At 42.0% G+C, this 28,000-nt stretch overlaps 2 protein-coding genes across 2 annotated transcripts; one reads left to right on the top strand and one right to left on the bottom strand.

Moving 5' to 3' along the window:
- The first annotated feature begins 602 nt into the window (after positions 1 to 602).
- On the top strand, positions 603 to 9,435 carry smc2 (structural maintenance of chromosomes 2). Its single transcript, XM_063884804.1, has 25 exons — positions 603 to 900; positions 1,305 to 1,454; positions 1,553 to 1,675; positions 1,764 to 1,802; positions 1,905 to 2,015; positions 2,157 to 2,201; positions 2,310 to 2,543; positions 2,730 to 2,879; positions 3,008 to 3,241; positions 3,479 to 3,638; positions 3,763 to 3,880; positions 4,052 to 4,190; positions 4,285 to 4,404; positions 4,515 to 4,719; positions 4,935 to 5,070; positions 5,341 to 5,465; positions 5,634 to 5,827; positions 5,912 to 6,055; positions 6,249 to 6,323; positions 7,045 to 7,164; positions 7,335 to 7,535; positions 7,645 to 7,761; positions 8,307 to 8,467; positions 8,573 to 8,720; positions 8,918 to 9,435. Exons 1-25 carry the CDS (start codon positions 733 to 735, stop codon positions 9,101 to 9,103), a joined length of 3,603 nt encoding a protein of 1,200 aa, XP_063740874.1. The 5' UTR covers positions 603 to 732; the 3' UTR covers positions 9,104 to 9,435.
- Positions 9,436 to 9,864: 429 nt separating this feature from the next.
- On the bottom strand, positions 9,865 to 27,898 carry ecpas (Ecm29 proteasome adaptor and scaffold). The gene is given in 50 exon segments (XM_063884159.1): positions 9,865 to 10,766; positions 11,577 to 11,648; positions 11,736 to 11,824; positions 11,961 to 12,066; positions 12,872 to 13,022; positions 13,135 to 13,327; positions 13,636 to 13,679; positions 13,780 to 13,991; positions 14,150 to 14,344; positions 14,436 to 14,454; positions 14,456 to 14,503; positions 14,595 to 14,686; positions 14,763 to 14,829; positions 14,947 to 15,036; positions 15,371 to 15,436; positions 15,550 to 15,700; positions 16,981 to 17,099; positions 17,185 to 17,232; positions 17,397 to 17,502; positions 17,908 to 17,987; positions 18,102 to 18,269; positions 18,366 to 18,483; positions 18,587 to 18,655; positions 18,742 to 18,856; positions 19,018 to 19,072; positions 19,241 to 19,386; positions 20,041 to 20,164; positions 20,508 to 20,609; positions 20,750 to 20,922; positions 21,124 to 21,295; positions 21,388 to 21,522; positions 21,688 to 21,779; positions 21,983 to 22,190; positions 22,305 to 22,385; positions 22,488 to 22,611; positions 23,313 to 23,416; positions 23,534 to 23,656; positions 23,778 to 23,844; positions 23,938 to 23,987; positions 24,067 to 24,142; positions 24,250 to 24,335; positions 24,438 to 24,557; positions 24,648 to 24,726; positions 24,877 to 25,016; positions 25,317 to 25,485; positions 25,585 to 25,734; positions 25,955 to 26,073; positions 26,230 to 26,346; positions 26,652 to 26,782; positions 27,871 to 27,898. Coding segments are annotated over 50 exon segments (5,523 nt in total). The 5' UTR covers positions 27,893 to 27,898; the 3' UTR covers positions 9,865 to 10,626.
- Positions 27,899 to 28,000: the final 102 nt, after the last annotated feature.

Genomic DNA, 28,000 nt, shown 5'->3' on the forward strand with positions numbered 1-28,000 from the left:
CTTTAGTGCATTTAAAAATGTATAGTTTTATATATTCAATAGGAATCATATATGTTTAAAATTTGTAAATAAGAAATATGAATTGATTACGTTTGTTTCTTCTGCCGAGAAACTGGGATTGTTAGACATGACTAATATAGCAGTCTGTTACACTGAAAAAATGAAACATTGACTTTAAATAAATGTATTATGTCAACACTTCCACATAATTGTATTAGGTCAGTTGAAAGCAATAGTATGAAGTTGAACCTATTATTTTTACTTTAAACTTTGAATGTAGTTTGAAAACATATTTTTTCGTCAACCTGTGGTTCAGGTTTCTACCTACAGATGGCGCCAACACATTGCTACACAAAGACAAGGAGCAATTAGAAGCCTAAGATATGCCTGTCGGAAATAAATTTAAATATACATTTAGATACAAGTAGGTTCATTGCATATTATTTTTGAACTGCAAATCAGTCATGCAAAAATATTGATCCTTACATTGGTAATGTGCACAAATCATGTAAAGATTGTTTTTTTCGTCCCGTCGCCGGCACCGAGAGGACAGCCTAGCGGGTCCATACCTGCCGCCAAAATTCAAGTGAGAAGAGAGAGGACCGAGTTTTCCTGTTGACGGTTGTAAACACTAGGCAGTTTACCTGGTGATTCACTTTTAAGTTACCCATTTGGTTTTCAAACAACCGCAAGTCTTTCCACCGGAGTGTGCGGGGATAATAAATCCTAAAGATGCACATCAAGTCTATTATTCTTGAAGGATTCAAATCCTACGCACAGAGGACGGAGATCAACGGTTTCGACCCGCTGTTCAACGCCATCACAGGACTCAACGGCAGCGGAAAGTCAAACATTTTGGACTCGATTTGTTTCCTTTTGGGTATCACCAACCTCAGCCATGTAAGTGTGTTATCGGATTTAAAGTATTTTATTACTATGCTAAAAACCACTGAGTTTCGGCCGGGTTGTAGGGTTTGGTTTGGCAGTAGTAGGATATATTTAATCTTACTTTGAAGCTACTGTACTGTGTTGATATATTCAGTAAATGTGTATATAAGAGTAAGTATGAACGTTCAGATACGCCTCTGACTAGGAGTATTTTTAACTATCAATATATTTTTGTATTGTATTACATTTTTTAAAGTAATTTTGTAATTCCAGTATTATGACTTTCCAGGGAATTTCCAGCTGTTTCTTAATTTGCTCTTTTTATATTGATATAAAAAGTAAGAATTCCAATTTTCTTTTTTCTATGTACTACTAAAAAGTCTAAATAATACTTTTCTTTCATTTTGACTTGATAGGTGCGAGCCTCCAACCTCCAGGACTTGGTGTACAAGAACGGACAGGGTGGCATCACCAAGGCAACTGTGTCTATTACCTTTGACAACTCCAATAAAAGCCAGAGTCCTCTGGGGTTTGAAACCCATGATGAGATCACCATCACCAGACAGGTTGGCAAACAAATGGATACAAAATGCTTTGTAATTGGTGAACACGGTCGTTGTCGGCACATCTAACACAAACACTTTGTAATAAATCTTCCTTTAAGGTGGTAATTGGTGGCAGGAACAAGTACCTTATCAATGGAGTCAATGCCAACAACACCAGGGTGCAGGACTTGTTCTGCTCTGTTGGCCTCAACGTCAACAACCCACATTTTCTCATCATGCAGGTCAGTCTTGTGTCTGCGGCATGGTTGTGTTCGTACTTTGTTGCACTTCTACAGTATTTAATATCATGTGATGTTTCCAATAATTTAGGGAAGGATCACCAAAGTTCTAAACATGAAGCCACCAGAGGTAAAGCATATACACGTTGTCAACAATCTCACCATCTGTACTATTCCATAACATTTTCCAGCCTTTTCCAAAGTTTTCCAATAACCACTTTTTCTCTTTCAGATCCTTGCCATGATTGAGGAGGCAGCGGGAACCAGGATGTATGAGTGCAAAAAGCTTAGCGCTCAAAAAACCATTGAGAAGAAGGAAGCCAAGCTGAAGGAGATTCAGACAGTATGTCAGACATTCTTATTTTTAAACATTTTATCTCTGTTCCTCCCGAGAAGCTGCAACAATTATGTAAACGGCTTGATAGCTGTGTATTTAAAAATCCTCTTTTTTCTAATCATCTTTTCATCTTTCTTTACTCTTAAGATTTTGGATGAGGAAATTACTCCAACCATGAACAAACTCCAAGAGGTAGGTTCATTGCAATACTGTATGTGCACATGATGCATTATCTAGGAAACGTTATGTTGTTTTTTTTTACATAGCTTCTCTCTTTTCTAAATCTTCCTCCCTCTGCAGGAGCGATCATCATACTTGGAGTACCAGAAGCTCATGCGTGAGATCCAGCACCTGTCTCGGCTGTATGTGGCCTGGCTGTTTGTGTGTGCTGAGGAAACCAAGGTAAAGTCAGCCGAGAATCTGAAGGTGATGCAGGACAACATCACCAAGATGCAAGCAAGCATGGCTGAGAATGAGAGCAAAGTCCAGGAGCTGTCAGCCCAGATTCATGAACTGCAGAAGAAAAAAGACCAGGTAGACTGATTAGATTTTTAACATTAGTCCCACGTTGATTTGTTGAACTTTTGAATCTTTCTCCTGAGTGAACGTCTTCGCTGTAACATCCGTTTTTAAAGAAGTGTTCGAAAGGATCTGTAGCTCATCAAAATTCTGAAAAGTACATTGTGTCATTGCTTAGTATTTGATGTCTGTTGATTGTAGGAGGTGAATGGGGTATTGAAGTCCCTGGAAGAGACTCTAGCTGATATGCAGCGTGTGGATGCAAAAGGTCAGAGTGCACTTGACCTGAAAAAACAAAATGTCAAAGATGAAACCAAGAAGAGGAAGGAACTTGTCAAGAGTATGGAGGAGGTACTGGGACAATTTTTATTTTGTTCCTATGCGTTGTCTTTTCTTTTAGCACACGGAAATCCCTTGCAACAAAGGGTATCTGCGAAAGTGAGTCCATGCTCTTGATCAGCTGTTTTCCTCATCCTTAGGACAAGAAAATGCTTGTGGTAAAAGAAAAGGAGGTTTCTACATTGAAGGAGCAGCTTAAGACGCTTCAGGATGAGGGTCAGAAGGACAGTGTAGCCCTCGAGGCGGCTGAGCAGCACTTCAGGGCTGTGTCCGCAGGCCTCTCTACCAATGAGGATGGAGAGGAGGCCACACTGGCCGGTCAGATGATGACCTGCAAGAATGACATGAGCAAAGCAGATACTGAGGCCAAGCAGGTGAGGAAAGAACCTAATCATATCTGCTGGGGAAATGATGTTTCAGGTTTGGTTTTCCAGGTTACCTGTTTATATTCTACAGTAGGTTTTTAGTACAGACATTTATGCTCTTCAGTGTGGATAATTCAGCACAGGCCTGCTGTTTCTAAAACGTTTGGTGTTGAGAAAGTACAATTTTTTTAGCAGTTGATTCCTAAGATTGTTCAACTGTCTTTTCTGAATCTTTGTTTCGTCCAGGCTCAGATGACCCTCAAGCATGCCCAGGCTGAGCTGAAGACCAAACAGGCGGAGGTGAAAAAGATGGACGGTGGCTACAAGAAGGACCAGGACAGCATGCAGGCAATCAGAAGCAGCAGGGAGAAACTAGAGGCTGAGCTAGCTAAACTCAACTATGAAGGTACTGTGCGATTATGTGAAGAGCTGTGCATGGAGGCAACCTCTTCTACTCATGCAGCTAACACACCTTGTGTTTACATTTTGTAATTTTTGCTGACTGTGTTTGCATTTCTGTCTTTATGCAGAGGGGAAAGAGGAGAATCTGCTGGACAAAAGAAGGCAGCTGTCTAGAGAGGTTGCTAAACTGAAAGAGACCTACGAGAGACTTGTGTCTCGCTTCCCCAACTTGCGCTTTGACTACAAGTAAGGATTTGAACGATGAATTGAAAAAATCTAATCTTAATTAATTCTCGAGAACTGACACACTGTTTCTGAGAAACAAAACAAGTAGAAAACGTGCTTATTTTTATGGCCCTTATAAGAGTTTGAGCTTTTAACCTTTATTAAGTATTAATGTTTTCTGCTTTCCTATAGGGACCCAGAGCGAGGCTGGGACCGCAGCAAAGTGAAGGGGCTGCTAGCTAACCTGATCACCGTCCGGGACGTCTCTTACGCAACAGGACTAGAAGTCGTGGCGGGAGGACGGCTCTATAACATCATTGTTGACACAGAGGTGTGTGTTAGTGGTTATGTCATTTCATTGCAGTAAGGTTAAGGTGTTTATATTATTTCATATTAACCTGGTTTGGTGTTTTTGTCTTCTCCAGGTGACAGGTAAAAAGCTGTTGGAGAAGGGGGAGCTGCAGCGGAGGTACACCATCATTCCCCTGAACAAGATCTCAGCCAAGACACTCAATGACCGAGTGGTCCACGCCGCCAAGAGCCTGGTGAGAGATCTAAATCCCACCTGTTTAAAAAAAATGTAATAAACATGACTTTAATGACGCGCTGTAGATTCCTATCCCGTCCTGACTCTTCTCTGTCCCCATTCTGTCAGGTCGGAGAAGACAACGTTCACACAGCCCTGTCCCTGGTGGGCTATGAGTCAGACCTGCGTAAGGCCATGGAGTATGTCTTTGGCTCCACACTGGTGTGTGACACCCTGGACGACGCTAAGAAAGTGGCTTTTGATAAGCAGGTGATGACCAAGACTGTCACTCTTGGAGGTGACATCTTCGACCCACAGGGAACTCTGAGTGGAGGTGAGAACACGGGGGCACCTTATACTAGATTGTGTCATGTGCAGTTACAGAAAGTATCCTGGACTACAAAATGTTTTATGTATTGCTTATAATCATGTTTGCCGTTGAACATTATACCTGTTGTAACAGTTTTGGCTTGCATGACTCAATATAATGACGCAATATGGACAATTGTTCACATGCATGGACTTTCCTCTCCGTTTCTGCTCTTCCAGGCGCTCGCTCCCAGTCAGCGTCAGTTCTGACCAGCTTACAGGAACTGAAGGAGGTTCGGGACAACTTGAATGGATACGAGGCCCAGCTTCAGGATATTGAACGACAACTGGCCAGCCTGAAGGGAACTGCGGAGAAGTATGCAGGCTCGCATGACCAAATGAAATGAAATGATTCTGAATACAGCTCTGCTAAATCTCACGTAGGCAGATAAGTTATGAAATGATTAGTTTGTTCATCAGATAGTGCTGACGACTGGATTTTTCAGTTGGAATCTTGTTCAATAAAATAAATAAAGTGAAAGTTATCCAAGGCATAGTCTATCATATGCAAAATAAATTCCACAACTTTCACAGCAAACCAGGGCCTTTTGTTTTCTGCTTTATTCACTGCATTTTGTCCCTCCAGGTACCGACATCTGAAGCAACAGTATGAGCTGAAGGTCGAGGAGGAGCAGATTCTGCAGACCAAACTGCAGCAGAGCTCCTTCCACCAGCAGCAGGAGGAGCTGGAGAGGCTGCGCAAGGCCATTGGTAAGAATGCTAACATTTACACAAACGCACAGTTTAAAATAACTGAATTCAACAAATATACTGTACACAAGCAAACATTAGATTTGTAACGGGCTAATGGGAACTAAAACAGTCCATCGATCCAGCTTTAATCTTCTTCCTTTTTTGCTGATGCGTTTGCTTAAACAGAAGAGAGTGAGGAGACTCTGCGTGTCACCAAGGATGTTCAGAAACGGGCTGAAGAAAAGTACAATGTGCTGGAGAACAAGATGAAAAATGCTGAGGCCGAGAGGGAGAAGGAGCTGAAAGCCGCTCAGCAGAAACTCAATGCTGCCAAGGCCAAAGCTGATGCCTTCAATAAGAAGCTGAAGCAGAAGCAGCAGGTCAGTAGTTCTCTCCAGCTACTATCTGCTGATGCTCCAAGTGAATCGGTGCACTGACTTGTGTTCTCTTGCTCATTTGCGCAGGAGTCTGAATCCGTGGCTCTGGAGCTGGAGGAGCTGCGCAGGGAGCAGGCTGGCTACGAGCAGCAGATCCAGGCTGTAGATGAAGCCACAAAGGCCATCCAGGAGCAGATAGACAGCATGGCGTGCACCGTCTCACAGAACAAGGTATTCCCACAGTTTGGTGTACATGTTAAGTGGATTAATGTTCAGAAGAGTGATCAAGTCATATAAAATCTCTATTTGGGTCACCGACAATATCTAGTCAATAATTCAACACGGCTCATAAGTAGGCGCTCAACTACTCTGAAGCCATTTCCTTTCCCTCTTTCACGGTACCTCATTCTCTGTCTCTGTGCAGGAGGCAGTGCGTACAGCCCAGGAGGAGCTGGCCAAACAGAAGGAGGTGATCATGGCTCAGGACAAAGAGCTCAAGGTGACTGCAGTTATTTTCCGTTAGTGCTTCGGCTGGTAGTGTTTCATTGGGACATGGAAGGTCTTTTTATTACTACAGTTTTGAGCTTCCTCTCTTTCACTTTCTTAAATGTAGGGATGGGTACCGAAACCCATTTTTAGAGACTGTGGTATTGATGAGCTCCAACGTTATCGTTTCTGTTGTCGGTACTTCAGCAATAATAAATATGTAAAACACATTTCATATTTATTATTGCTACATAAACATTATCTTGCACATTTTATCCAACCATCTCTGTTTTAGTTTGCAATAGCATTATTTCCACTGTCTTCACTCCAGAAGAGTTATCGATCTCTTGTCTGTGTGCGGGGGGGCAGGGCAGTTCATACTTTGTATACTGCAGGGTAGCTTGTGAATTTACTCCAGGTGGAACTAAAGTCTTATTTAAGTGTTATTACATTATTAATACAAATCTGTAAAGTAACTAACGGTATTTAATAAATGCAGTGGAGTACCTCTGAACTGTGGTGGAGTAGAAGTACAAGTAGAATTGAAAAGTAAAGCACAGACCCCCAGAATTGTGCAGTACTATACTATCATTTATATAAAGCAATGTTCATTTGGTTTCCAATTTGTTTAGTTGTGTTTTTTTAAATATACTGTTAAAGCAGTATCAATAAGAGTAGTAGTTAAATATATAGTGCAACTTGTTTGATAATTGGTATCCAATTAAATGTTCCAGGGTAAGAGCTCAGAGGCCAATAAAATAAGAGAGCAGAACAATGAAGTCCAGCTGAAGATCAAGGAGCTGGAACACAACATCAGCAAGCACCGCAAAGACAGCCATGAAGCTGCAGACAAGGTACACTCTCACTCTCACTCTCACTCTCACTCTCTGTCTGTCTGTCTGTCTGTCTGTCTGTCTGTCTGTCTGTCTGTCTGTCTGTGTGAATGTTTAATCTTTTCTTGTATGATCAGTCTCCTCTTAATGTTTCTTCCTCTCTCTCACCCTCGTCGTACGGTCTTCTCCAGGTGACTCGGATGCTGGAGGAACATGACTGGATCCGGTCGGAGCGCCAGTTCTTCGGCCAGCCCAACACCTCTTATGACTTTAAAACCAACAACCCCAAAGAGGCTGGACAGCGGCTGAAGAAGCTGGAGGAGACCACCAGCAAGCTGGAGAGAAACGTCAACAAGAGGGCTATGAACATGCTGAACGAGGCCGAGGAGAGGGTGAGGGCAAACGCAGAGACCTCAGGATATTGTTCCACCAATGCAGAAACTACCTTTGCAGATATGAATGTCTTGCATCCAACCCGCACACGTGTCTCCCCTCTTGCAGTATAATGACCTGATGAAGAAGAAGAGGATCGTGGAGAACGATAAAGCCAAAATCTTGCAGACCATCGAGGAGCTGGACCAGAAGAAGAATGAGGCTCTCAACGTGGCATGGCAGAAGGTCTGCTCTCTTTTTTTTATGTGTGATATGGATTTCGCTCACACTGATACCTAACTATTCCCTGCTTTCATTAACCAATACTAATTGAATACCTGATACCTGTTTGTTCATAACTTGCAGTTTATAATCTGCTGAGACTAAAAAGGCTGTTAATGCAACACAAAACAGAGTAGTTCTGACTCTTCAATACAGATTGATTTCATGAGTAAAATCATCAAGAACGTGGCTCTTTAGTCAGAATTTCTTTGTCTGGGATATATCATGCATTCCTGAACATTTCCCCTTCATTTCCTTTTCTTGCTCTTTCATTTGATTGTGTATTTAGAGACAATAGACAGGGGGTTGTCAGGTTATGAGGTCCACTCGATTCTGATTGGTCAACTCTGACATTTCAGAGGTTATGAATTGCTGTACATTAAACCTCATTTCATGTTTTAAAATGAGTCACTTATAGTTGAAACTTAAGTGTTATTGTTTATTTTGAGTCATGTTGTTGTTTATCCTCACTGTTTTGCTGTTTGTTAAATGTTTCCCTTCCCTTGCAGGTTAACAAGGACTTTGGCTCTATTTTCTCCACCCTGCTGCCGGGGGCCACTGCTAAGCTGGCTCCTGCCCAGGGCGGGGGTGTCTTGGAAGGTCTTGAGTTCAAGGTGGCCTTGGGCAACACCTGGAAGGAAAACCTCACCGAGCTCAGCGGGGGGCAAAGGTCAGCAACAGTACTCTAATGAAGGGGCAACTATTGTGTCTATTCAGGTATTACAGGTACGGGTATAAAGGAAGTCCCTTTAACTGAGAGCCTTTGTGTTTTCAGATCTCTGGTGGCTCTGTCTCTCATCCTGGCCATGCTGCTGTTCAAACCGGCTCCCATCTACATCTTAGACGAGGTGGATGCTGCCCTGGATCTCTCGCACACACAGAACATCGGGCAGATGCTGCGCACACATTTTAGACACTCCCAGGTATGTTGACAAACACAGGCATGTTCTAATGCCCTTAAAATATGAATTGCAAACCGTTAAAAGCAGATTATGTTGTGCCTTGTGTATTATCAACTAGATTACACATGTTTTAAAGCATTTGAATAAATAATGCATTGGAATTTTGTGTATTAATACCATCAACAATAATCTGATCATTGTCCATTTTCTCCCTGCAGTTTGTGGTGGTGTCCCTAAAGGACGGCATGTTCACCAACGCCAACGTCCTCTTCAAGACCAAGTTTGTTGACGGCATGTCCGCAGTAACACGGACCGCGCTCAGCCAGAATGACACCAACCTTCCCTTGAAAGGACAAGACAAAGCTCGCCAAAAGGACAAGAGGAGCAAACCGCTCATCAGCTAATCATTGAACTGAAATATCTGCAATCAACAATGTATCTGCCAACCCTGAACTGTGTATACCATTTCCTCTGCCACGCATTGCTCTTTTCCTTATCTTAAGAGTTGTTTATAGGACTGTTTTAGTGAGTGTCGTCCTCTTTGTTCAGCTGTAAGTGTGTCTTCACATCTTTGTGTTTTTAAACCTTTTTTTAACTGTACATTTCTTCATTTCTCAACTGTCCTTGGTTATCCTGTCTGTATTCTGTTTCATACCCTTCTGCACATACGCTCAGCTTCATATGCAGCTTGAACGTCCATATTTTAAAAATAAATAAAGCAGGTCAAATAAAAACAGACTTTGTTTTCTACATCGCCATGTCTCAAATCATAATTGAATTTTAGATAAGAACCAATGTGTAGATTTGAATTAGTGTTCTTTAAAATAGTTTATCGTTTTATTAAATGGTTGTTTTTATAACAATTTATCTTTGACTGCTTATGTATGCATACACAAATACACCAAGGGAAATTCATGGTGTTAATTAGCAATAAAGCTGATTTGGTAGCATTAGAGGTGAATTGCTGGTGCCCCCTGCTGGAAGATGGGTTTAACCGAAACCATCATTCTGTGAGTAATGTGAAATGAAAACTGTTATTGTGACACCTCTTGTGTTAGTGTAAAACAAAACAGGGAAAAGCACCGGGTACCAAATGTGAGAAAGATGATGTAACTGAACCAAGCAGTGAAAAGGAGCCATAGTCTGAATGAAAACAAACAGTCACTTGTCCAAATAGTCATGGTAGTTTTATTTCATCAGGGACAAATTCAAACAGCTATAGCATCACGTTCAACTTTACAGCAGGTTCTTTTATTATTCTCAAGACTTCACAAAATGGGCTGTTGTCTCGCTCGTTCACTTTGCAAACAGGAAGAACATCATTCACAGGAGACAGAGAGACGCATCTTCAATGGCTCTGCTATTCTACTACATCTCAGCAGCTGTGATTAAACAGAGAGGAAGAGTCCAACCCCACCGTACGAGTGCGACTGAACGAGAGTCAACCTTCTGTTAGCCAAGCTGGACCACCTGCTGTTCTGATATTTAATAAGTAGGCAAACCCACAACAGTAGTAAAAGTCCCCATTTTGGGGCTATAGATATACAGCATCCACAAACCCCACACATTGGTTTATATAGCATTTATTATTATGTAACTAAATAAAACTTGACACGTTACATTAATAACCTCGCCTTTCCCTTCTCACTGTGAGCTCATTCTCTCTTTAAGATCAAGCTTGATCAGCCAATTAATGTGAATCAGTGTGTCAAAGCCCAAAGGTAATATGGAAAGGAAATGTAGGAGAGGGGTTATCTGAATCAAAGTGGTCACTCAGGAGAGCAGTCAATGATCTGTTTCACTGATAAAGTGAAAACGAGTTGATGCTCTATGTTTCCGGCTGGCTTGGTGGGTTGTGTGCGTGTGTGTGTGTGTATAAGAATGTGTGTGTGTATAAGAATGTATATGTGAGAGAGTGTGTGCACGCTCAGGGTTGGCTCTGGATATGTCTGCGCAGCTCCTGGGCCTTATCCCTCAGGTCCACTCTGCTGTCTGCCTGCAGCGTGGAGAGGGAGCGCTGCAGCTGCTCCCGGCTCTTCACACACACACAGTCCCACTGATCGCTCTCTGGAAGCGACACACAGGAACATTTCATCAGTGACACTGAGGATTCCCCCCCCCCCAACCATAAATCTAATCCTTTAAAAACAGATTTGTACTACAGTGCATTTCCATGGCACTCAGTAAATTTAATATGAGCGATAACAGCATTTTATCTTCATTTTTATCAATGTAACAAAAGAGCATATTTACAGTTACTCTCTATACTTTTTGGCATTCTAATGGACTCAGATAAATACAGTACTATAATATTCCTACAGGGAGTTAAGTTTATAGGGACCATTATATTCCCTTATAATACATTTGGTTTTACACATTGTATCAATTGATTCAGGAGTATGTCACACAGAAGTCATGCTGTCTTACACATTCATCCATTGTTTGACATATTCCTTAATGTATGTGTTATTGTTATTTTGCTTAAAAATAAGGGTTGAATTCCCAGACATAAACTCTTCTCAGTAATATATTAATATAATAATATCTTTTTAAAAACCCTGGATTGAAATGAAAGCTTTAGGTTAGCAAATGAAGCGAATGTAGGACTAAAGTATCATGAGCAAATTTTACTTAAGCATTCCATCTGCGCGGATCAGACGGTAAGGTCTATCAGTTAGTTTAACGTTGTGGAAACACTGAGCAGAAATACGCCAGCTTTAAGTTTGCTCATAATGGGGGATATGGTGCCATAAAACTGCAAAATTGTATAAATAGACTTGAAGGGAACCTTTACTCATGAAGAAAAACAGGGCTCAAGTTTGGTTTTCAAAAACAAATGAGGAGCAATACACTTTATGAAAATCTTAGTAGGAGTACCTCCAGTTCTCTTTACGATCAGCTCCACAACGGACAAGGCCTCGGTCCTCACAGAGGAGTAACTTTTGTTTTCTGGGAAGAAAAACAACACAAACATGGTGATGAAATGCAGAGTATAAGACTATAATATAAAACACCCTGAGATTGGGAAGCTCTTACCTAGAGGGTGAGTGAGAGCAGCACACGTCTCTGTGAGGATCTGAGACAATGCATCAGAGTCTTCACTCCCCTTCTCCAGCAGCAACAACCTACAGAGAAAAAACATTCATAACCTTTAGTTAGAAATATTTAATATGAACACACTTTGGTCTGCCTGATTTGTTCAAGTGTCAGTTATTAACATGAGCAATGACAAGAACATGTGTGTGTTTGTTTGGTACCTACCCCTTGTAGTATGCCTTCATGGACTGCAGAACACCAAGCTGAACTTTCCAGGTGCTTAGCTTGAGCTTCTCACACATCAGACTGCACACCTCCACCTGGAAGCGAGCTACAGACACACATTATGATCAGCACATCATATAACCATATCATAACCGTTCTGCCACTGAGCTGCGCCTTTGAGGAAGCAGTTTTGAGTCTCTAAACCAGGGGTGTCCAAACGTTTCACCGAGGGCCACATACAGAAAAATGTACGGATAGCAAAGCCACTGTAGAGTTGAATATCGCTTCATAAGTTAAGTTATAAGTTAGCAAAGCAAATCAAATGTAGGTGAATAATGCGCAATACTTTCAAATGGTTTAAGGAAAAAACAGCCTACATCCCATCTCTCTTTAGGGTTTCATTTATTTAGTTGGCAGTTCATTCCTTAAAACAGAAGCCTCAGATTGCTGATAATAAGGGTGAATATGAAGGTTACATTTCAAGTTTGTTGTAGAAATAAGTTATTGGTTTTTTAAAAATTATAAACTAAGATTTGTTAGAAAATGTTTTACATTTTAAATGACTGAATTTATTTGAAAAGTGGGCTCATTAATATATTTCAACATATATATTTATAGAAGTACAATATAAGACAAGCAAAAGTTTAATTTGTGGGCCATATCGCATTATACTTTTAGAATTTGCTGAGGGCCGATTCAAAATGGCCTGCGGGCCGCATTTGGCCCCCGGGCCGTAGTTTGGACATCCCTGCTCTAAACGTTAGGAAATATTGTCCCTCGATCGGAGTAGTATTAAAATCTTTCTCACGTAGTGCTCTTAAGTGTGTAGGATTTATATTTCCACCCTACAGAAATAACAATTATAGAACAAGTGCAGTTGGATCATTGGTCTAGTCGGGGCTGTGACTTACCCTGAGTCTGAGGGTTTCTGGGCCAAGCCTTTCCTAGAGTCTCAAAAGCACAGAGCAGAGCTTCAGTCTGCAGCTCTTTCTCCTTCACATCTTTATCATCATCATCCTCCTGCCGAGACCTCAGAGACGCACGGCCGCTCTCTGGGCAGTTCTGTTGGGATTCGGGAAGATACTTGAGATAGGACTTCTCAAATGCAGTGATATCTTAAAAGATGGCACTATAATAACAAACAGGTCATATCAGATGGAGGATGTGATGTAACCTTTTTGATCAGAGGGAAAATGATCTCCGCCATGTCGCTGAAGCGGTCCTCCTGGCTGCTGTGAAGCACATCTCCGGCGCAGCGCAGAGCAGCCATTTTGTAAACCAGACTCTCCTTACGGCATTCCTTCAACACAATCTCCAGAACCTCAGAGATGGTGGGCTGGCCTGCGCAAGGCTTCTTCAGCTCACCGCTGAGGGCCAGAAGAACAATCGAAGCAATTTAGTATAACAGAACAGTAAATTAAAGGAGTGTCACAATTCAGATTTTTAAATGAGAGTGTACTGGAATGAGCGTTTATTATTCCAATCCTTCAGATCCAAAGCTCAAGTGACAGCTTTCCTATCTCTCCACCCTGCCTACTCACTCGAATTAATGATGGAATCGAGTCCTAAAAACGAAATTGTATTGTGGATTTGGAGAATTGTGACACCCCTGTTGTATTAATGTTATCCATTTATAAAAACATATTAGATGAAAAAGTTATGCAAGGACTCTCACCTGCATTTGGAGACAACTGATCCAATGGCTTTCAACAGCTCCTCCTAAAACAAGAAAGAAAACAACAGGAAAAAAACTAAATTAGGTTTGAAACAACAATCTCCCTCCTACTTTTCATTTTACTCTTGTGTCGACAGTTGTTACCTTGCCAGCCCATGTGCGTCCAGTGAGTCCCTGCATTAAAGCCGTCAGCACCATGCCAAGGTGGGGTGCCACCAATGAGCCAGTCTGTTCCTTGGCAACGGTGGCCATGGCAGCTGCACCCTGAGCCTTCATCTTCCAGGACTGGGACTGCAGGGCCTTCTGGGTAATAGCAATGAGCTCGGTCATGTAGAGTCTGATGCCTCCGAAGCTTCCTAGAATTAAAAAAAAGAAGACAATTCTTAAGTTAACGCAAAGACAAATATAGATGTGGATGAATGGACAGTTCGTGCCGATATCCCAGATGTCATATCCAAACGTCGAAGTCTTTGTCTTCTCTATAACATCTATATACGGTTTGAGTAATCCTCACCTGGGACATTCTCCTGCCACACCTCGGCCCACAGGGTGGCGTCATGGCTCTCCCCTTCCTCATCTGGCCCTGGAGCCTGATGCATCCCCAAGAAGGCCAGTGGCAGGGCCACTCCTGCGTGGCCCTTCAGCACATCAGGGCTGTAGTGGCTGATGGCGTGCATGGTCAACGCACTTGATGACTTGTACACCGGCTCTGGGAGAGAAAGAGTAGAAGAGAGAGGAGCATTATGTGAACGAACAGACAGAAACATTATGTTTTCAGGAAAGATTTCCTGACGTTTTACCTTCTTTCTCCAGGTACCAGCCTGTTGAGCTTCAGTAGGAGTTTCTCTACACTTGTGTCTCTGGCTGTCTGATAATAAAAACAATCACAATAACACATGCTTACCAAGTCAGCCTTTGGTGTAATTATACAATACGATTACTTCAGAAGTAGTGCTTACCCTGACAAGGTGTCCCAAAGCAAAGGCAAATGCTTTCTGTACTACAGAGCTCCTGTCATGGATACCGTTCAACAGGGCACTCATCAGTTTACCTGGAAACAACAAATAGTTGTTAATTCACTTGCACCAAACAGAAACACACAACAACAGGGTTAAATTGTGCTTTACCTGAGTATGGGGTGAGGTCCTGGGGGCACTGCACTGAGAGGGACACTATTACACTAGCACAGCCGCCCTGTGCCGGAAACAGAACAGAAACATTAAGGGTGTCTCAATATATCTATAACAGGTGGCTTTAAATCTATCAAAGTATAAACAATGTGCAAATTAGTGACTACAGACGCGCGTCTACCTTGGTGCCCAAGCCTACTCCACTCTTGAGCAGCTCACAGAGCCTGGGAACCAGCTCTCCAAGCACGGAGACATCGAGGTGCTGCAGACACTGAGGACAGGGACACGAGATGGATCTTTACACAACAGATCTCACTTTCTTTTGGCATGTTTCGTCAAGTTAAAAAAATCTTGCTTTCTTTGCTGTGACACCTTGAAAGTGGCACTAAAACCACTAAAGGTCAAGAAGGTTAAACTAAGTATTTATGATGTTATTATGATTAAGGATGGGATTTGAAATTCAGCTCCAAATTGTTCTAAAAATCACTTCAAATATATTAATCAGGAATCCATCAGAGAATAAATAGACAGTCAAGCAAAGTCCATAATACCATTGGTATCAATGAAATGTTTCCAACCCTAGTCATACAGTGTGTCTCTCTTACCATGTTAACAGTCTCCATCATTGGAGAGGACTTGGCAGCACTCAGCCTGGCAGCGTCCATGGCGCTCTAGAGAAATAGAAGAACACAACTCATGAGCAAGTAGAGTCTTACCGGTGATAAAGCGTCCAGGAGTTGTTTGCCGTACTTTGGGCAAAGATGGAGTTGAAGACTGAGGTTACCTTTTCCTGCTCTGTGGCTCTGAGACTGAGGTAGTTGAGGACCTGAGGCTCCAGGGTGCTGAGGGCCTCCAGCAGGGCGGGGATCAAGCGGGCAGCGTGGGGCTTTAGTCTGGCACCGGCCGTCTTGCTAATCTTCACCAGGGTCTGGATACTGGCAGGGGATATAACAGATGGGTTTTATAACACAAACGTGCAACCTGCTAGTAATGTCGCATACAGACGGAAAAACGATCCGCTTAACATGTTATAAGAGCTTTGTGGCAATTTTGATGAACAAGGAGTTTAATACCATCTTCACCAGGAGACTATGCTCCAATTAAAACACTGAGTAAGTGCATTGAACAAATCAATGACTGGATGAGTCAGAACTGTCTCCAATTAAACACAGACAAAACTGAGGTAATTAATTTGGAACAACAGAGGAACGACAAAAAGTCAGCGCTGAACTTCAGTCAGCAAAGTTCAAAATAACAGCTAACGCCAGAACCCTAGGTGTAGTCATGGACTCTGACCTGAATTTCAACAGTCACATTAAAACAATCACTAAGTCCGCCTACTATCACCTGAAGAAGATATCTAGGATTAAAGGACTAATGTCACAGCAGGATCTAGAACAACTTGTCCATGCTTTTATCTTCAGTAGACTGGACTACTGTAGTGGTGTCTTTACAGGTCTCACTAAGAAATCCATTAGAAAGCTGCAGCTGATTCAGAATGCTGCTGCTCGAGTCCTCACTAACACTAAGAGAGTGGATCATATCAGTCCAGTTCTGAAGTCTTTACACTGGCTTCCTGTCTGTCAAAGAATTGATGTCAAAGTTCTGCTGCTGGTTTGTAAAGCATTGAATGGTTGAGGCCCAAAATACATTGGTGATCTCCTGCTACATTATGAACCATCCGGAACTCTCAGGTCTAATGGAACGGGTCAGCTTTCTGTCCCCAGAGTGAGAGCTAAACAAGGAGAAGCAGCGCTCAGTTATTATGCTCCAAATATCTGGAACAAACTCCCAGAACCCTGCAGGTCCGCTGCTACTCTTACTACTTTTAAATCCAGGCTGAAAACCTTTATTTTTGCAGCTGCTTTTAATTAAACTGTTCTTATCTAACATTGCACTGTGACTTTTATTCTGCACTGTAACTTTTATTCATGTATTTTATACCTGTTGTGTTTATTTCATTATCTTTGCTCTTAAATGACTGTTTTTAAATGCCTTTTTATAATGTGTTTCTGCTGCACTATTTCTTAATGCTCTTGATGTCTTTCATGTTTGTAGAGCACTTTGAATTGCCTTGTGTTGAAAGGTGCTATACAAATAAACTTGCCTTGCCTAATGACTTAAAACTACTTTTAGGATGTCTTAAAAATACGTGTCAATATAAGCAAAGTAAGAGAAAGACAACAAAGACAACATTTATGGAGGGAGGCGTTACCTGAGAGAGCGGACCTCGGAGACATTGCTAACGATGCCTTTTTCCAGCAGGGTGGGCAACAGCACCGCCACAGTTCTCTGGGCTGCCGAGCCTGTAGACTCACACATACGAGTACACACCTGGACAGAAGGAGACAGACCCGGGTCATACACAGAAAATGAGCAATACATACACACAGGCTATTATAGTGCCGGACAGCTTTACCTTACTGAGGGTCTTCAGGGTCAGGTCTGCTGCTTTCCTCACAGATTCCTGAAACATGATGACACATTGGAAACAGTGAAAGCTCTGTACCGGCAAAGGCTTTATAGTTTATCTGCAAGGTCTGCTCTACATGATGGTAACTATCAAATCATGAGTTCCTTCTTTTTCTTGGTGAATAACAGAAACATCGATTGAGATCATTTCCTGCTCACCTTGATGTCGTCAAGGACTCTGAACAGTGTCTCCCAGATTTCTGCCAGGTGATCGATGAGGTCGTCAGCTTGGCGGCCACGAATCAGGTCATTGAGGGCCAGGCAGCTGATGGGAAAATATACGGATCAATGACAGATTTTTTTGTACAGGAGTCTAAGGTCCTGTACCTACAGTACTATTATGTGACTGGGAAAACACAACATTAATGTATACGATTTTAAAACAATGTAATACTGTTTTAATACCGTTATACTCTCTGATATATGTGAGTTAAATCCCAGTTCCTGTACTAATACTGTGATACCCATTTCATCCACCTACAAGAAAAATGTATACAAAATAAATGAGAAAAAAAATTTAAAATCTAAAAAGACAGAAAATGCATTTTGGAATCTTAGCCTTTATTATACAATCAATTACACAAGGTAAATACAATTAGAAGAGAACATTAAACAGTCCAACTAAACTTCATTTTCAGGGGTTTGCGGTTCAGTGTAATTCTAAATGTACCTGGACTCTCGCACTCTCCAGGTGTTACTGGTTAAGTTGGAGATGACGTCCTGCAGGATCTCCTGGAGATACTTATCCACCTGAAACAGAACAGACAGGCATGCTCACATTACTGCCAATAATCACACTTTTTACAACTGTGTCTACATCCATTTATTTGTACATGCATGTGTATGTTGCACTGAAACTCCTACCAGGGTCTTATCAGTGACCAAGGCGTCCCAGATGCTGGTCATGGCCTGACGGATGCTCAGGTTGGGGTCAAACTGGTAGCGGTACAGGCGGGGCACGATCTGGGGCAGGAACGGGGCCAGCTGCTCACCTGCCTTAGACGCGATCATGTTGAAACCAAAAGCTGCTCCCTGATAGGAGGAGAGGTCAGAGAAAAGGAAGAATGAGACAACTGCAGACAGTTATGATAAGAAGTACATGTGTTGGACGGGGAAAGAGGATGATACCTTGCGGGAGTTCCACATGGCATGATGATTGGCCAAGTTCATGAACTTGTAGACCAGGTCTGGTTGGTTCAGGTCGCTGGCCAATGAGCAGAGCTCCTTGTATGTGGTCAGGCCGTGACTGCCAATGAGAGATTGATTTCATTTTCACGCAAAGAGTTGTTAGCATTTTTATTCCAATTGGACAGCAAGACAATATCTAATATTGGTGACATGTGACTCACCCATCAGGTGTTTTCCCCAAACCTTCTCCTTGGAACACCTCTGTATCTTCTGAAACAGCGTGCTTCACTCTGTAGCAAAGATATAAATAAGAGAACAATCCTGGTAATCTTTTCCCTTGTTTGACTCCTCCTTCTTTATTTAACCACCCACTCACCTTTTGCCGGTCATGAGGGTTTCCACCAGGGTAGACACCAGCTCCTGCTGATCAGCCTCCCCTCCCATCTCATAGACGAGGCCCAGACCTTTAGACGCCACATCCTGACTCAAGTCTAGATAACATAAGGAAAGAAGAAGTAAAAAAGTGATGAAGAAGCGGGAAGGATAGAGAATTTGTTTTGTTCTGTAATGTTGGACGGGTACATTTTAAAAGCCCTGTAAGTAGTGAAGAGATCAATGCAACAGTCACTGTAAGCCAGAAGTATCTTCTTACCGTCAGGGTCAGAGAGAACAGAGATGAACGCCACCTGGATCTCCTTCAAATGGGACTGTTGGAGTAAAGGCACATATTAGTATTACAAACAAAGAGGGACTTGAAATGCACACTAAATTGGAATTTTACAAGCGTACTGGATGTATAAATCTACCACTTTTCCTTCTTTCCTTCTTCTTTGAGTCTATAAAGCCACATTTCAGAGGTATAAAGTTGTACCCACCGTGATTTCCTTGTGCTGGCTGAGTTTCTTCACCATGGAGAGCAGCCATATGCAGGCTGCCTGCCGGACATGGGGGTTCTGGCTGGGTATATACCTGGCCAGGACGGAGTTGAGGACCCAGGGAACCACGTCATTATTTTTCACATCTAACCAGGAAAGGAAGAGAGAGGAAATGTTGAGGGACATACATTTATATTTTTATACCGTCAGCCTTTTTTTCAGACTCCAACTGTTGTCCGTTTGGTTGTCATGACCTTGCAAGTAATTGTCTTCCTGTCACTGTTCCACTTTCACATCCTCAAAGTGGAGAGCACGGACAAACACTCAATTGAGTTCAATAAAACTGAAAGGTCTGCAGAGTTATGTGAATGCAATTTCAGGACACTGAACAAAATTGAAGCTGTAGCTGGCTGCCAGTGCAAAGTATATAAAGTGGAAACAGTCTGTAGTTTTGTTGAAGGGGCATTTCAGCTGCTCGACTGACAGTGTCTTTCATGGTCATGCCTTGCTCAACACGCCTACTGGAAAATCTATAAAATGTGTGTTAAATGCTCCATGAGTTCTTATAATGTTTTAGAGTTGCACTCCAATCTGTACAAAAAAGGTACAATTACAGTCAAGTACATTTAATTAGAACATTTATATAGCCCAATACTACAAATCACACATTTGGCCCACAGTATTCAACCCCCTCTGTCCTCAAACCTTCCAATTCCAAAGCCTTAGGAAGAGCAACTGGCATGAAAGAGCTGCGTGTACAGAATAGACCAACACAGAGAAGATAAACAGGAAGCCCTCACTGTTTGGCGGGTTGTATTCTTCCTCGGTGCAGGTCCACGGGTCTCTGGCAGCTCCAGAGCTGGTGCCTATAGCAACGCTGGTTATAGCCTCTCCCACTGTGAACTGCAGCTCCACCTGTTTGGCCTTTAGAAAAACAAATGAGAGCGATATTGTCACTAATGAGACACACCCCACAACAGCTTCAGATGGGCATCATGTTGATACATGTTAAACATGTGCCAGTGCAAAAGAACGCCACCTCTGCCAACACTTAAAGGCCTGATACATCAGCATGAGAAATCTAACGATGTTTCTGAATCAGAAAACACAACTTCAACATAATGAAGGTTTTACTACAACCATCAGGCAGTTTGAGCCTATTAATACTAAGGCTTTTAAACAATTTGTTTTGATTACTTTTGTGGTTGCCGGTGTAAAGCCCTGCATTACGATTGTTAACGGTATTGTCAGTCAATATGTTTCGTACCTCTACAGAGTCCATGAGACCCTGCAGCAGCTTCTTTTGGTAAGGGAAGTCTCCATCTCCCACAGGAAGGTAACCCAAGGTCTGGATGGATCGCTCCTTCATCTGGACCACGTGGATACAAACAAGATAATTAAGATTAGTACGACTGAAGATCTGAGGCATCTTTAATACACGGGTGCATACTGATGGTCTCTGGACAAAATATCTCAGTATCCACTTCCTTTGGTGCAGTCCCTGGTTACCTTTGAGCTCTCCTTGCCAGAGGGGATGCGAGCCAGCAGGTTTTCCATGGCTGACAGTTTGGTGAAGCCAGCTCCATCATCAGGGATCAGCAGGGCGCCGTTGCGGGCAATTTCCCCAAGAGCTGTACACGCTGCTACAGCCAGCAGAGCACTGCTGCTGTCCAGGAAGGAACCTGGGTGGACACACACACAAACACACAGATGCACACTCATAACGTGGATGACACCAGATAGAAATCAATTACAAATAAGTTACAGGATGGAAATAAAGTCACAATCTAGGCAAGTAATGGCATTTCTACATCAATGTATTGCACTGTAACAGTGATGGTTAATGCCTAAAATGGAGGAAAATATGGAAATAAACAACATACCAATTGTCTTGGTGGCCATGGCAACAAGTTCATCATCTCCTTGGGAGGTGATGCACATTTGCTGCTCCATGTTGTGCGTAGAGTTCCCGGAGGTGACAGCTTTCTTTTTGCTCATGTACCTTCCCACCATGTAGCCGAGAGCCATGATGGCGCCATGCTGAGTCTCAGGACTCTGTGGTTTAACAAAAACCATTAACATTTACACAAGGTACCAAATGCACTCTCTTAAAATGTTAAGTGTTCTGAAGAGACCAAGTGACATACGTGGTTGTCTTTAGTGATTTTGAGCAGGTTGTGCACAGCCGTCTGCAGCTCGCTGCCAGTCATGGTGGAGACCACCACCGCATACAGCTGGGCTGCGAGCTCCCTCATGTCCTCCTTATTTGTGTTCATCAGACTCTGGAGGGGAAAACATCTGTTATTACAGCTGAATGCACTCACAGTGTTAGGCTTAACAATAAAACAGGACAGCTAAGTGATTGGACTACTTGTTCGGTGGTGATGAGATTTGTCTCACTAATGAATTAGAGCACAACACATCTCAATGCAAAGTGAAATACTCACTTTAATCCAGTCGATTTTGTCATTGAATCTGTGAGCCAGTTTCTCAGGGCAGACAGAGACCGTCTCCAGCAGACAGTACATCACTGGGATTCCTGTTGGGAATAATGAAGGCGATGCAATAAACAACTGAGTGTCCAACTACGATGTCATGAAACCTATTCTGTTAATCACAACACTGCACCATAGAGATGAATATATAATGAAAATCATTATAGACTTTCAATAATCAACAAAACCAGGGCTTTTTTTACTAATGGTAATGGGTCTATAGAAAGAGCACGTTAGCGTGGCTCACCCCCGACAGCAGACAGCAGCTGCTGCAGCAGATCCATGTAGACATGAATAGGGTTCGTCTCAGAACCCTTTGACTGAGACTCAGAGGACAGCAGTGTGTGCACGTAGCGTCCAATGGCTGGAGCATCATCCTGCATGTCTGCAGGGCGTGTGGACATGGGCTTGACCCCGGCACTGTGCGCTAAACACATCCTCAGGTAGAGCACGATCTGAGAAGACAGGGGGAAGTTAGGTGCCTGTGGTAAAAATACTCTTAAGTTTGCAAACATATCCCACGTTACAATTTCTGCATGTCACAGGCAGCATCCCTAATTCATATTTACCTCCCCAAATGCAGATGGGTTGAAAGGGATAGTGTAGGTTCCAACAATGTACTTAGCTGGGGTCTTGATCCTCTGAGCAGCCTGACAATTACCAGACACAAAGGTTTGAGATTAACAATTTCTTTTAGCAAAAATAGGTGTTTTACCTCAAAGAGAATGACAAAAATAGGCGCAAAGATTTACCTTCTCCTGGACATAAGCCACCATGTCAGGAAAAGAGGGCATTGGCTTTGGTCCCTCCTTCTCTGAGCTCTTGGTAGGGAAAGCTCTCAGCACTTTCTTGGCCTCTGCAGACACCTCCTCTCTCCTAACGCATGAAAAACAGGTCATTTTAACTTCTGCACCCCTCAGGAAAGTAAAGCGTTAACAGCCTTATTCAAGCTTTAACCATCTTCCATGTTACCTACTTTTTTTTGGTGTAAGAGAGCTGTACCAAATGTCTTATTACATTTTTTATTCAAAGCTCTTCCAGATGAAGCTTTGAACATTTGTCGTCATATTTTATGATGCAATATCACAACTGTGTTCACATAATTGGGATTTACTGTGATGTGAGATTGCTTCTAGACTACTCTGTTAATACAGGTGTGTGCCTCCTGTTGTGTACGCAAAACAGGAGAGTAAACTGTTTTTGGAATGCAGGAAAATGTAAATGCCAAAAAATACAGATAAAGAAAGAATATTTTGTTGGATAAAGACATGTTGCATCTGATTATATTTATCTTGTTTCTATATATTCTGATTTGTGAAATTTGCTACAATTGAAAGGTTTGGATAACATAAATTGGAAACAATTGCAGCAAACACTGTAATCCAAATCTATAAATAGTATATTAAAAGTTATAGGTGTAGAGGTAACTTCAACTGTGCAGGAAGAGTGGTTTCAAACAGAATGAATACACAGCACTGCATCAGAGTGTAGCTTTAGAAATAGAATGTCAACATTAAGAATGACTGACTAAGAGGATGAGGTTTGTTAGGGTAAAAGTTTGTTTTGCATCGACTTACGGGTCTCCAGCAGCCAGTAGCAGCAGGTATCTTGATGGCACGTGATCAGCACCAAACACTGTGCTGGCAAACTTCATGGCCACCTGGCGCACTTGCACCTCCGGCTGCCACAAAAAGAAGAGTCAAGAGTTATGTTTTGCCTCATGGCTACTTCCTAAACTAGCCAACATCAATATTCCATGTTTCTTTACAAACCAAATGTGTTGCCCACATAGACTCACCTTGCCAATGTAAGCAGCCACCAGGGCCTCCATTAGGTTCAGCAGTGCCCCCTGTAGGTTGGCGTAAGCTCCGACCATCATGGACAAAGCTTCTTGGATGGCAAGACGGACATCAGACTCCTCCTAAAGATTACACAGCATTTGGAAATATCCATATCAGATACATTGTTGTGCTAATCTTAGAATTAAAGCTAAGAATCTTTGATTAAATATTTAGAGCGATCTTTAGAGATGTTGAACGTACCTTGCACATGGACTCAAAGAACTGCTGTACCAGTGCGATGTCCTTTGTGAACAGCTGTGGCATGCGGCTAGAGGACGAGATACAAAGTGTGGATTTATTTTTCAATCCTAAACCAAGATGGCAATGTTCAAGCAAAAAGAGTGATGCTATTTCATTATACCTTGAAAGCTTTCCAACAGCAGAGTAGGCAACACATAGTAACTTAGGATCCTGCAAGGACACATTTTTTTTTAGTAAGCATATTTAGATAATGGAACAATAAATGCAGTTAAATGTGTTGTAGTTTTACCTCCTTGTACTCATTGATGAGCTTTGTGAGACCATTTAGCAACATTAGTCCCAAAGGTTTATTAGTGTCAGGACATCTGAAAAAAACATGAAAAGCCCATTTATATATTTCAAATGCGAACAAAAACACTTTTTAAAATAAGAAATGACATACGGATGTGTCTAGAAAGTACACTTGTCTTACATCATGCAGATGTGATGGACAAACTGCAAGGTGAGAGAGAGCAGTTTGTTGTTGGTGTTGGCTCCAAAGAGACCATCATACACAACCTACAGAGAAAAGGAATGTGAACTTTTGTACAGTAGTATATGAACAGACTCTTTGAAAAATGTATACACAATTGTACCCAAAGGCCTGGACAAAGAGCCTACCTGGATGTTAGCTGGAAAGCACTCTGCAGCCAAGCGTGATCTCAAAAGATGTGGCAGGATCTTCAGCTTGACTCTTGTGCTCACTGGCTCGTGTTTCAGCTCTTGCTTTAAATTGCCTCCCTAGTGCACATAAAAGAACAGTATTATATACCTAAACTTTTTTTCTTAATCGCAGGTTAGTTTTGAAAGTAGAATGTCAGTTTTACAAACCTTTGATTTAAGAGGAACATCCCCCAGATACACCTTGTACATCTTATTGATAATTAGAGGATTGTTCCAATCAATGATACTGAAAGATAATAGGACAAGAACATGAATACAAGTTTGTACTTTCAGCATTTTTTTCTAATAGTTTTAGCAACCAGTCTGTCAAGAAAATGTGAATGACTTGATCATTTATAAACTGTGGACAGGATATGACTCAAACTCCTCCACCTACCTCTGTTTGCTCTTCAGCTCCAGGTCAGCGGCAGTGGCCACACTGTGTCGGGTGTCGCTTGACGCCACCACCAGGTGCACCACCGTCTCCACCTCTGGGACTTGCTTTGCCTCCATGAACTTCACTATGCCCAGCTTACACTGTTATCACAACATAGGATAAAAAGGATTAAGAGCAATTTTATAAAATATGGCAACCTTTATTAACTCCATCATTGCATGCTTGTTTGCATTGTCTATTTTCACAAAATGTGTGTTTATTAAGACTATTATATTGTGGTTTAATGTAGCCTTTGTCTCTAGTGTTTTAGTTTTTGTCTGTGATTTTCTAACATGGCTCTCACCCGGCGTGAAGCCACTTAAAAAGCATACACAAATATATACCCTTCCCTAAAAGCTAAAAATATAGTTACTACTCATCCTCCGGCTCAGTAACTGTACCTGCTCTAGCTGCTCAGCACTCCACTGGGCCTCTCCAATCACCCTCTTGGCAGCGTAGACACTCATCCCAGGGGGAGGCTGGGGGAGACCCTGACCACCTGCAGCACCTTCTGCAGGACCTCCCTGGGAGGGAGGAGCAGGGCGAGTCGGGGATTCATTCAGCACAAAACTAGAAGTGCCAGAAAGAGAACAAGTCAACATTCATGTTCAAACGCTTTGAGTAGGGCCATACAACCTGACAATAATCAAACACATCGTATAAACTCACCCATAAGGCATCAGTAAAACATCCAACATGAACTCCAGCAGCAGCTGCACCGTCTTTGGCCTCTCGGTTAAGTTAAATGGAGTCGCAACCTTGGAGATGCCAGCAGGATACTTCATATGGTAAAGGGTGGGGATCAGCAGGTGCATCAGGCTAAGAGGAGAAATAAATAGAGAAGTGAAATGAGATTACTTTTTACAAGGAATAGATGGTCAGCCCCAAATAAAGAGAAGTGAGGCAGTGTGTGTGTTTGATTATATCCATGTAAAAATCAAGCACAACTCAAGTGTATCTAAAGAACATTCTTTTTTTAGGCGGATATTGTGAAGATAGTAAATATTCTTGTGCATCATAAGGCGTTTTGTGGCCTCACCTGTCCTGCTGTGGCTGTGGCTTGCCTTCCATGGCAGTGAGAAGGGTGGGGGCCAGCTCGCACTGCTTTCCTACCTCCAGACGTGGGTAGCCCATTTTGATGTAGATGATGGTGAAATTCTACAAAGTATACATAAATATTCATGACTGCTTTTCGCATTATACTCTCAAAAGGGATTGCTCTACACCTACAAAACGGCTTCACTTCTTAGTGGATTATGAATGTATGTTTAACTTCTGGCTACATAAAAACAGTACTGAATATGTTATTCTTACCGTCACAAAGGAGGCAGCCGAGGGATCTTGGTACTGTACCAACAGTGTTTCTACTGGTAGCTGAATCTTAGGTCGGCTTTTTATCCTCTTATTCAAGTGGACCAACAACTCCATTACCTGGCAGAGAAAAAACAAAGTCATTTGGATGTTTAATAAACAAATGCATAAATCCACTAAAGCGGAAAAAACAGAAAATACAGGCTCCTTAGAATCAGGAGGTCGTATGTCTGTAGCTATGCAATTGAAGTGTTATGGTTTTTTTTCTGAAGTTTTGGTTAACATAAACGAATATACAAGGTGTATGTTCTCCTGGCTTAAGGCTAAATTTATTTCACATTTTTACGATCAATAGATATACAGAGCACACACTCATGAGTCATTGTAATCTCTTCAGGCACAGATAAAGAAAACACCCGTCTTACTTTCTTTCGCACACCCTCCTGAACGCTGGAGAGCTTGAGGAGCACAGGGGGTAGGAACTTGGAGATAATGTCCTGTAGTTGGTCATCTGTTTCTGCATGGCCCAGGCGAAGGAACACCCGTTCCAGTTGATCTAAAGAAGAAAAAAAAGGAAATACATTTGAATCAAATTTATTTTTATTATACAATTAACCTTGATTCCAATACAGAGCATGAAATCGATGTGCTTCAAAGAGTTTACAGCCTTTCTTGTGCCTAGATTTTACCATGTAAAATAAACATACATACACAATAAACATACCTCAATATAAAAACCGAACACCTTGGTAACTAACAGTACAATTATCCAAAGCAGCTCTGGTTTGCAGTTAGTTATAACTTAACTTTTGTTTTAAAAAATAGTTTATTTTTCATTTGATTTCTGTTTTAAATTAGTTACAGGATTGACTTAGGGAGAAACACCTTGATCAAGTCTTGTATTTCATTTTACGAGTGATATTCTCAAACATAACCCCTGAATAAACACTAAACATGGGAGCAGTTTTAAGCAACACTTCAGCTATAATTAATTTGACATCAGCTTTCTATTCAAATATGGAAGTATCACCTATTGGGAGTAGCAACCACAATCAAATCCATTCTGTGCGACCTTTAACTTCAAAGAGAGGCACTGAGGCAGTAAATCAAACAATATTAAAACAGTGAACTAAAAACATTCAGTCCTAGTTTGGCTTAAAGGCTCATCTTGTCAGCTGCTGAGGTGGTGCAACCATCAGCCAGCCCTGCCTTCTTTCTCCTAGCATGGTTCACCAACCAGCTAACTGACAGACTATCAACGCATTTCATGTCATTTTGACGCTTTACCACTGGCTTTACACAACCACTGACACTCTGCTACATTCACCCTACAGCCTCTTTACATTCCCTTTGAAAAACCAACACCTCAATAGCTTGATTAATAGCAATATATGAATAGACTGCGTGATAGTTTCATTTTGAGCATGACTGGGCACACGGCCTCCTGACGTTAGCATTCTAGCTGTAGCCGAGTAGCTAGCTCTCGTTCCTGCACCATTTTTTACTTAAATTAGCTTTTTTGTCAGTGTAAAAAACATCACATTCGCTATAATGAGGCAGGCCAAGTATTCATATCTGTTTTTAAAACAACAAATACAACACTTTAAGAGAAATTAATCACAAGAAACGCAGAGAGAAACTTACTGAGTTCATCCTGGGCAGCCATGTTTGCAGAAAGTCATTAGCGCCCCACGCAGGTTACTAAGTGTCACTGCACCCTATGGTGCCACTCCTTCATCACCCATACAGCAATGAGTTCTTCAAAGTTAGAGAG

The sequence above is a fragment of the Eleginops maclovinus genome, chromosome 5 (assembly GCF_036324505.1).
Source record: "Eleginops maclovinus isolate JMC-PN-2008 ecotype Puerto Natales chromosome 5, JC_Emac_rtc_rv5, whole genome shotgun sequence".
Lineage (NCBI taxonomy): Eukaryota > Metazoa > Chordata > Actinopteri > Perciformes > Eleginopidae > Eleginops > Eleginops maclovinus.

What these genes read in the sequence shown, in the direction of transcription:
- smc2 (XM_063884804.1), top strand. Translation starts at nt 733, where the DNA reads ATGCACATCAAGTCTATTATTCTTGAAGGATTCAAATCCTACGCACAG. An exon ending in TCCACGCCGCCAAGAGCCTG is followed by an intron (nt 4,405 to 4,514) that starts GTGAGAGATCTA and finishes CCATTCTGTCAG; the next exon opens with GTCGGAGAAGACAACGTTCA. An exon ending in ACAGGGAACTCTGAGTGGAG is followed by an intron (nt 4,720 to 4,934) that starts GTGAGAACACGG and finishes CTGCTCTTCCAG; the next exon opens with GCGCTCGCTCCCAGTCAGCG.